The 9,308-nt window shown below is 35.4% G+C and overlaps 2 protein-coding genes across 3 annotated transcripts; both read right to left on the bottom strand.

Annotated features, from left to right (window-relative positions):
• Nucleotides 1-326: 326 nt before the first annotated feature.
• Nucleotides 327-7,172, bottom strand: LOC141698429 (protein TPR3-like). 2 transcript variants are annotated; one of them, XM_074503119.1, is made up of 16 exons: nt 6,945-7,172; nt 6,246-6,328; nt 5,935-6,114; nt 5,398-5,457; nt 4,736-4,853; nt 4,572-4,638; nt 3,402-3,587; nt 2,996-3,102; nt 2,850-2,916; nt 2,668-2,741; nt 2,120-2,203; nt 1,930-2,028; nt 1,694-1,821; nt 1,376-1,613; nt 1,101-1,265; nt 327-627 (listed from the first exon to the last, which is right to left on the bottom strand). In XM_074503119.1, exons 2-16 carry the CDS (start codon nt 6,317-6,319, stop codon nt 559-561), a joined length of 1,716 nt encoding a protein of 571 aa, XP_074359220.1. In that variant the 5' UTR covers nt 6,320-6,328; nt 6,945-7,172; the 3' UTR covers nt 327-558. The 2 variants fall into 2 exon arrangements, with proteins under 2 accessions (XP_074359220.1, XP_074359221.1); XM_074503120.1 differs by having other exon boundaries at nt 6,246-6,323.
• Nucleotides 7,173-7,722: 550 nt separating this feature from the next.
• LOC141698430 (ATP synthase gamma chain, chloroplastic-like) lies at nt 7,723-9,046 on the bottom strand. Its single transcript, XM_074503121.1, has one exon. The coding sequence runs from the start codon at nt 8,955-8,957 to the stop codon at nt 7,866-7,868; it is 1,092 nt and encodes a 363-aa protein (XP_074359222.1). The 5' UTR covers nt 8,958-9,046; the 3' UTR covers nt 7,723-7,865.
• Nucleotides 9,047-9,308: the final 262 nt, after the last annotated feature.

Genomic DNA, 9,308 nt, shown 5'->3' with positions numbered 1-9,308 from the left:
ATGGAATGTGGAGGTGATCAACAACTGCACTTGTTTCCAGGGATCAATCATACTACAATGCGCTGGATTTCAAACAGTTTTACCGGTAGATCCCAGACTTCTTAACAAAGTAGATGATCATTGTCTTTTGAATCAAGGTCAAGCTCTCCCACCATTTAATTCCATCAAATTTTCATATGCTTGGTATCCGCCCTTTTTCCTTATACCAATATCCTCAACAGTTCAATGTTAGAACTAATAAACATGCATTGGTGTATGTATGAATTATGATGACTGATATAATATTCTCAACAGTTTAATGTTAGAACTAATAAATATGCATCTGGTGTATGTATGGTAATATAATAAAAGAACATGTATCTCACTTTAGTTCAAATGCTTAACAAATGTGTATTATTAACTAAGCACTAGTTAAAGAACAGTCATATACTAAAAGAACAAAATGTGCTGAGCAACAGTTGAAGAACAGTCATATTCTAAAAGAAGAAAATGTGCAAGCGCAGTCCACTAGTGATGTAATCTCCTCCATTACACTACTACGTTTCTGCTAAATTGTTGCTAATCACGACCTCGTTTTGCTGGAAACAGTTGGGGAGAAATCTCATTATAAATTTTCTGAATTGATCTCTGCATAATAAAGAGTAGAGTAGTATTTAGTAAAAATTAAATTTCATCAAACATCTGTAACGATTTTGTGCACGAAATTTAGACGGCGCCACCAAGAATGTCTTTAATGTAAAAAAAAGTTAACACAAGAACGGAGCTAAAAGTGAAAAGAGAAAGAGACCAAGACTGAATGCTTTTTCCTTCTGAATAAGATCGGGAGAGTAAGTGATTATGAATGGGTTCTGTTTGGGAAATAACTAAACTCATATGTACCTTTAAATCACAAGTACTAGGGGCCGCTTTTTTCTTCTGTTATGTATATGCAAAGCAGAGCTAAAGTTGGTAATAACCATTTGATAATAAGTTGGACTGTTTTTTGTTTATGTATGTGTAAGAAGAACATTACAGTTGTTCCTTAAGAATTAATGTAACGCTTATCCTAAATTTAGGACCACTGAAGCCTTTCACCCGCTTAGATTATTTATTACACTGACCTTGGATGAAGTTTTAGCTGCAATTTCAGAGGCAGGAAGTTGAGTAACTTCAGTAGTCTGCAACACTTGCATAGCATCTACGGATGCTAAGATTTTAATGCTGTTATTCTTTGTCGTCACAGCCAAAAGATTTCCATCCTGGTTGAACTTGATCAAAGGAACATCCTTGTAGTGCAAAGAAAAGAAGTACAGATACACAAGAACCATGTTATAAACTCCACAAAGATTAATTGCTGATAAACTAAGAAGTTGAATTTTCAGAAAAAAAGACTTACAGGTAGGTTCCCATCAGCAATAGAAACACCTAAAAGACTCCCGTTATCAATATCCCAAAATCTAATTTGGTGATTATATCCAGCAGCTAAGATACCATTCTTGTTCAAATCGAAATGCAACTGTCCGCTGCACCCTTGAAGTCCCTGAAAAGCCCTCTTGACTTTTCTTTCTCCATTTCTTACTCGCCATTCAACAATATATGGCTTACCATGCTCATCAGTACCAGAAGTGAAAAGCCTTGAAGTGAAATATCTGGGTCTTAGTTGCGTTAATAAAGAAGGGAAATACTAAATTGTAAATTAACAGATCTGCAATACCGTTTACTATCTGCAGTGTAAGACTTTGTAGTGCACTTCCAACTACGAAATAAACATCTTGGACATGCTGTGTGCCGGTCATACCGCCGTACCTTCATTTCCCCATCCAATGAATGTGAAATGAGAAACTAGAGAAAAATAAATCATCAAAAGTGAATATTAGTTGAATACATACACAATATAACAAATACATATGCACTGGGTAGAATCAAATATGCCTCCGTATTAATACTTACACGAATGTCACCACGAACAACAGGACATAGCGAGTACACAGGTGCCTCACAACCTTCAATAACCCATACTAGCTGAAATTTAGCAGCCAGATCCCATACCTGTTATTGCAAGTAGTTCTTACATAAGTTGCTGGTTTTTAGAACTAAAATATGTCCAGATATATACACATACAGGTATTTAAAAACTAACCTTAATTCGTCTGTCACTGCCACAAGTAAATAATAGTTTACTGGAAAAGACAAGATCGTTTACACTGCCAATATGTGCATTAATCTAGAAGAAATACAGTGTCAGAAAAGTGAACCACATAAAAGTAACAGCTCGGGGGAAATGACCTGGTCTTCAAAATGAAACTTAGATTTTTAATTTATATAATTTATCTCCAATACAAAAATCTAATTTTCCTGTCCCAGGGAAAGAGCCTCAATTATTATTCTGTACATATTGGGGAATATCATTCTTGAATGCTCCTGCAAAGTTTGTTTGTTTCATATTAGGGGCATGGTAGTATGTATATATGATGTTTACTTACTCTTTGCGGATTTTAGACCCCTTCTGTGGAAACTGAAAAAATTAAAACTTTGGTACTCTTCAAGTGGTATTTGGAGTATTACTTTGTTTCAGGATGCTGTTATTTAGACATCTACATGCAAGTCATTGAGTGTGTGCAAAAAAAAAAAAATAGTCTATTAAAGGTACATTCATCAATGTTTAGAGAATTGAGAGTTTCTAGTGACCTCTTTATGTTGCACAATTTCGTCACTACCAGGACATGAAAAGAGCTGAATTATGTGCTTTGAGTATGCAACTCCTGCATATATTATCATAATAAACAAAACAAAAGGATTAGCACTTTTACAGATCATGAATTTATCTTCTAGACATTTCAAACAAAAGAAAGAATAGGTGTTGAGATCACCAAATAAAGTCCCGTCCTCATTCCATCTTACGCAGCATACTGAGATTGAAGCTTCTTCAAATGCTGACTGCATATCACAAAATATTTAGTCTCATAAAATCATCAACCTCTAATAATAGTCAAACTTAACTAAAGAACTAACATACCAATAATTCTGGTGAAAGTGATTCAGCGTCCCACAGCTGAGGAGGTCGTAGGGTCATCTTCCCAGAATCCACTTCCCACAGAGCTATATCTCCGGCAACAGTTCCAACTGAAAGAAAACAGTGTATAAAATCACAGCTGAGGAGATATTGTTGTGTTATGTGTGTGTGTGTGTGTGTGCAAGCACATAAGTATCATTGAATATACACGAGCACATATACATCGTCCAAATATTGAAATTTCATTTCATAAACACGGAACCCAAAACTTAGTGCCAATTTTACTACTAATTTGCCAACTCATTTTCAGTTTAGATTTGACAGTAGAGGGACTCAGTAGGCCCTGCGAATAGGAAAAGAATTACTTATTCTAGGGAAGTACTTGGTGCTGAAGTTTATAAAAGCTTACCTAGAAGTTTTGTTGAATGAACAGGATTAAAATCCATGCTTGCTATAGTTGAACTCAGATCAAGTGTCCGTGCAACTGATGCAGGAATTTCGCTCCTACCCCTTTGCACTTTACTAGCACTTTCTCCAGTATTAGAATAGTTTATTCTAACTGGAGCATTAGAGGGGATCATGTTGGTAACTGCGCCTACAAGGCAATATCACCAGTAAACTGAGATTTCAATTAAAAAAGTAAAAAGAAAGAGTGCATCTGAATAATTATTAATGCAGCAGGCTAATCTCTACTTGAGTTTATTTGTGCTGATGAAGAAACATCAGTATCAGTTGTCCACTGTTGAGGTACCACTTATGTGGAAATTTCTTTAATAGCCCTTTACATGTTGCTGATGGGAAAAGAAGTTACTTGTTACATAAAGTTATATGTTAACATATGACTAATAAGTAGAAGCAAAATTATTACTTGCTAGTCATTCTCCGTTTAATTAATTAAAAAATGACAAAAATAAGAGGTTTAGGATTTAGCCTAGTGGAAAAGGCAACCCTCCTCATGAAATAGGTCATGGACACATGGATTCAAAACTTCAATTCCTTAATCCCTCCTCTCCTTGTACAAATGAATTATATCAGAAATAAATAGAAAACAGAGTTTAGAGCTAGAAACCCTAGGGAGAGAAAGTTGTTACAGAGAGAGAAAGAGGACTGGTGGAAATGATTCCAATTTCTGAATTTCAACAAAATGCATAATACAGGCCACAAACAAGTATTTCTATACTTGGACTGATAACTAACTAACTCTAGTGAAAAGACAGGATTACCCTTCCCTATACTATTATTAACACAGCACGGTAAAACACAACCATACTAACACAGCAAGTACCAATACAGTACTAATCCTGACCTGATACAGATAAAGTAAAAAATTAATATATGTGATGATTTGGCGAGGGTTGGCAACTATCTTGGAAACCCCTATTGGAGATGCTCAAGTAACATCTTCAAAAAGGCCCTGGCACTTGGACCATTATTCGAAGAATTTATTCTACTGGAACATTAGAGGGAGTGAGGTACCTAGTGTATGAGCATTGAGCTCCTAAAAGGCATACATCAGTAAAGTGAGATTTCAATTAAGAAACAAAAAGAAAGAATATTTCTCACAAGCTAGTATTTGTACCTAAGCTTCTTCGTGCAGTATGAGTTGTCCGTTGTTGGGGTGCAGCCGATGCTGATCCATAATCTTGCTGAATATGCAGTAAAGTAACTTTTAATACCTGAAAAACATAAATATATATACAACATATGTGTGTGCGCGCGTGCTAATGTTGGCATTGCTCTTACCATATCCGGAGCTATCTGTGAAACATGCTGGCCACTGATGCATTTATGATCAGGAGACAAAGATAAGAACTTGGGCCGAGGTGCTGCAACAGGATACCTCGAATGGTGCCAGCTCAAGCTGCATAAGGTGTAGTTAATTTCTGTTAGATTTCAACGCCATAGTAAAGACACATTTTTGCACACTGAAAACACTAAATGCAGCAAAAAAATGACTATAAAGTATAAAAGCTTAATGTAAAAGAAATAAAATGCATCAATATCTTATTTACTTTACAATGCACTAGCAGCTTAATATCAGGGGATGTTTATCATCTATTCGTAAATAAGCTTCGGAAAGTCAAGTCCAGTATCAAAAGGTATGAGCTAGTAGGATAATACAGCACTTACCCGGTGATAGGACCAACTACTGTAACAATGAGCACATTGCATGAATTTAACAATTCCATTTTCCTTTTTCATTCTTTTGTTACTTTAATGTTTTTCTAATTAATAAAATAATCACTTTTACCTTGTCAAAACAGATGAAGCTTAATAATCATAGTATCAAACCGAAACCATTTATATATGAATATACACACTTCATATTTAACTTTAACACTTTCATTGTAACATGGGTGTTATTCAATAGACCTTTGCAATTTATTTGAGGCAAAGAATCTTACATGGAATTCACCAATTCGGTTTGCGCAGATTGAATCTCGACAGGTTCCTGCTTTAATGTCCTGTGCCCAACCAGTTGATATCATTCATAAGTTATCAATCAACACATAAAATTCTGGTATCCAAACTTTAGATGCCAGTCTTTTGCAAAACTATAATTTTTTGAGCCCATTGGTTAAGTTCCTCTACAAGAATTTTGTGTGCCTTAACTAAGTCATTTCTTCAGATTGCATAGTTATCAAACGATTGGCTCAGGAAAAGAGATAGAAAGGGACACACAAATTTAATGCTAAAATCTAAAATCTTAAGGCTTCTGGCCTAATGGTTGCTGCTTCTCTCTTGCAACTGGCAGATGGTTCAAGCTTTCTTGGAAACAAACCTTGGTGTGTCAGTTAAACTTGAAAACGGACTCAAATTGCTATGGATATGGGAGCATCAACCCCGTTCCAACTTCTTTTTACTTAAGATTAATGAGAGGGGCCGGGCAAGAAAATATAGTTAAACTAAAATCTGCAAGATTAAGCACAGATAAAACTTACTCCTTTAAATTTTTGCAGTGCTTATGCAAGCGCATTAGAGTATAGATCTGCCTGGAAAGTTCATTGTCACCAATTTCTGTGAGATACGGGATATACATTTCTACTTTTTCCCAGTTTCCGTCAAGAACCAGCCCCAAAAACTCATTTAAGTTGAAATAGCAACCCAATTCATGCTTCGGCCTGCTCCAGATTAAACAAAAATAAACAGAAGAATATAGTTTATTACATAAATTTATCAGATGATAAATATTTTTACAAGTGACAAGCAAAGTCATAAAGTAGAGCAAATAACAAGACGGATGGGGATTTACTTCTGGGAAGCCCCTTTGAACTGTCTTTTCTCTTGTAAAGTTTGGAAATCGCAGTCCTTCCGAGCAGGATCCATTTTTCTGATCTTAAACAAACAGAGAACTTTTATGCAGGATTCAAGTACCATAAAAATCGAAAAAAAGAATATAACTAATAAACAAATCTAATATTAGATGTAACATAGACAGAAATATGTTTATGCACAAATAATCATGTCAAACAAAGTTCCCAATTTCGTAAAATTAAAGGCTCAATCATATGAAAAAGCATACAAGGAATGATTTGCATCTATTTAAAAGGGGAAAAGTGAGGTCTGACACAATGAAGCAATTATTACTACTATACAATAAATAGTCAAATTTAATAACCATCAATGTGTGTTGGGGGGGGGGGGGTGTTAAGAAACTTACATAGAACCGGTCTTAAAAGTTGGCCTAAGCGGCTGAGAAATTAATCGGCACATCATGGTAAGAATACAGTCACATTATGTAAAAAAGGGTTCATGGCACCAGCACTATCGGAGAAAATAGGGACAAATCGGGTAAAAATTGAGTGATTAATTTACTGTATATAAATGAAGGTTTAGCTACTTTATTTCCGGTAAGTACAGTTACCAATTAAATCTCTGTGTATTTGTAATTATATGTGTGTGTGCATCGATTGCATAAATTTGTGCGAAGAAAAAGGATATATTGAGATACCTTTAATCGTGTCGATGGAACCAAATTGAAGCCTGCGATGGTGGTACCGGTCTCAACGAAAGCAGTTCATGTGTTCACCGGAAATTTGAAGATTGTTTGTAGAAAGAATGATAGAAGTAAGGAAGCTGGGTGAGGCTAGTATAAATATGTAATTCGGAGGTCTCTAGGGCATTTCTCGGGTCGGTCTTTCCATCTCACACAAGAACATGCTAATTCAAATATGTGATTAACTTGGGTAAAATAATAATAATTTTTATATATAAATAATATTAATACATTTTACATTGTCACTTATTTTGTGAAGTATGAGAGGTACATTTCTACTTCTTTCAAGTTCGCTTCAAGAATCAGCTCATAAAAATAATCTGGGCTGAAGAAGTAACCTGATTCAACCTCCAGCTTATGGCACATTTAACATTAAAATAAAAATAGCAAAAAATATTAATACTAAGTTGATTCATTTATGAATATTATTTCAAGAAACAGACATCAAATCATCAAATTTGGTATTGGATTTACCAAAGAGAAGTTTACATCTGATCCATATGTTAAAATAGCAACATCCAAACCTTGATGTTTAAAAGTGCGGCTTTTTACAACAGGAACAGTAGATGACATTAAAAACAAGCCGCAACACCTCCAAAACGTTATGTTTAATTTCATTAGAAGATGGTGAACCTTGAGCAGAATTGCAAGCTGGCATGCAGTTCCCATCAAAATCATTCCGGTCAAAAACAAAATCCAAATTTCAAAAAAGCTACAAACATAAAGGAAAAAAAGGTATGATATCTTTTATACCAATCATCTGATCCCTTTTGTGATGATTTCACAGGGAAATACAACAATACAATCCTTTCGCAAAATAATCCATATGCAACATGCTCTAGATGAACTAAGAATAACAACCAGCTAATATGTGAACTACAACATTGCCTCTGCCCCAGCAACAATCTCCAGTATTTCATTGGTAATCTTAGCCTGCCTTTCCCTATTATATTTATTCGAAAGTTCTTTTTTCAACTCCACTGCATTATCTGTTGCATTACTCATTGCATTCATCCTTGCTGCAAGCTCGCTAGCCAATGACTCCTGCAATGCCTTCAAAATCTGACTATTCAAATAAAGAGGCATCATAGCATCAAGAACTTGAACGGGATCTTGCTCAAATTGCATATTAGGCAATAACCCCTTGCCGCTAACTCCCATCTTATCCCTCTCTACAGTCAATTTCCCTTCTTTCGTCGTCAACCTAAAAAACTCATCTTCACTCGCATCAACACAATTCCCATTAGCATCACAAACATCACCTTTCGCTGATATCGGAAGCAATGTCTGAATCACCGGACTCGACTTAATCAAAGACACAAACTTTGTATACAAAATCTCAACTTTATCAACCTCCTCACTAACAAACAACGAAAAAACATCATCTGCAATAACTTGAGCATCTTTGGCACTCGGAAAACCACTTCCTCCCACAACACACCTATCCAAAAACTCACAACCCTTTCTCCTAAAATGCAAACTACCCTTTTTCCCAACACTAATCAACCTACATTCCAAACCAAGATTCTCAAATTCCGCGATCCTCGACTCAGCCTTCCTCAGCACAAAATTATTAAAACCTCCACATAAACCCCGATCACCGGAAACAACAACAAGGGCAACTTTCTTAACAGGTCTAACATTAGTTAAAGGAACATCAACATCATCTAATTGAGCTTGTTCATTGATATCATATAAAACTTGAGCTAGGGTTTCAGAAAAAGGCCTACCATTAATAACAGCTTCTTGGGCTCTTCTAACTTTAGCTGCTGCAACAAGCTTCATTGCCTCTGTTATTTTCTGGGTATTTTTTACTGAGTCTATACGGTTCTTGATTTCTCTGAGACCACATTGGATTGAGCTAGCTTTTGAGTGTGGACCATAGGGAAAAATGTGAATCGGGTCGGGTTGAAATAGAGAAAATGGGTTGTAGGTGTTGAGAAAAGATGATTTAGAAGATGCCCACATTGGAGATAAGTAAATGTGTTTGATTGATGATGTCTGTGTTTGTTGCAACTGGCAGTGTTTTGCTAATGTTCAAGATTCCAAGTCCGAGTATAGTGGAAATCGCCCAAGTAGGGGGCGTGGGCCCCTAAAAATGGTCCAAAATAGAAACAATACTTTTGTTGCTCCACTATTTTCTTTTCTTTTTTTTACCCCTAACGTTAATTTAACTAGCGTCTATTATTTTATTTTCTTTCTTTTTTTCATGTTAAATTTTACATTAAGTAGAGTTTTGCATAAATTTTACTTATTTTCGGTTAAATTTCTATATATTTCATTCAATTTTTAATAATTTTAAAATTTAAATAGGTAATT

Source organism: Apium graveolens, chromosome 11 (assembly GCF_009905375.1).
Source record: "Apium graveolens cultivar Ventura chromosome 11, ASM990537v1, whole genome shotgun sequence".
In the NCBI taxonomy this organism is placed as follows: Eukaryota; Viridiplantae; Streptophyta; class Magnoliopsida; order Apiales; family Apiaceae; genus Apium; species Apium graveolens.
This window is presented reverse-complemented; position numbering and strand designations above follow the sequence as displayed.

Excerpts from the sequence above, each read along its gene's own strand:
- LOC141698429 (XM_074503119.1), bottom strand. The coding sequence starts at position 6,319 with ATGGATCCTGCTCGGAAGGACTGCGATTTCCAAACTTTACAAGAGAAA. Across the intron at positions 4,639-4,735 it reads CACAGATAGCTCCGGATATG|CAAGATTATGGATCAGCATC; the intron begins GTAAGAGCAATG and ends CTGCATATTCAG. Across the intron at positions 628-1,100 it reads CAGCTAAAACTTCATCCAAG|AGATCAATTCAGAAAATTTA; the intron begins GTCAGTGTAATA and ends TTTATTATGCAG.
- LOC141698430 (XM_074503121.1), bottom strand. The coding sequence starts at position 8,957 with ATGTGGGCATCTTCTAAATCATCTTTTCTCAACACCTACAACCCATTT.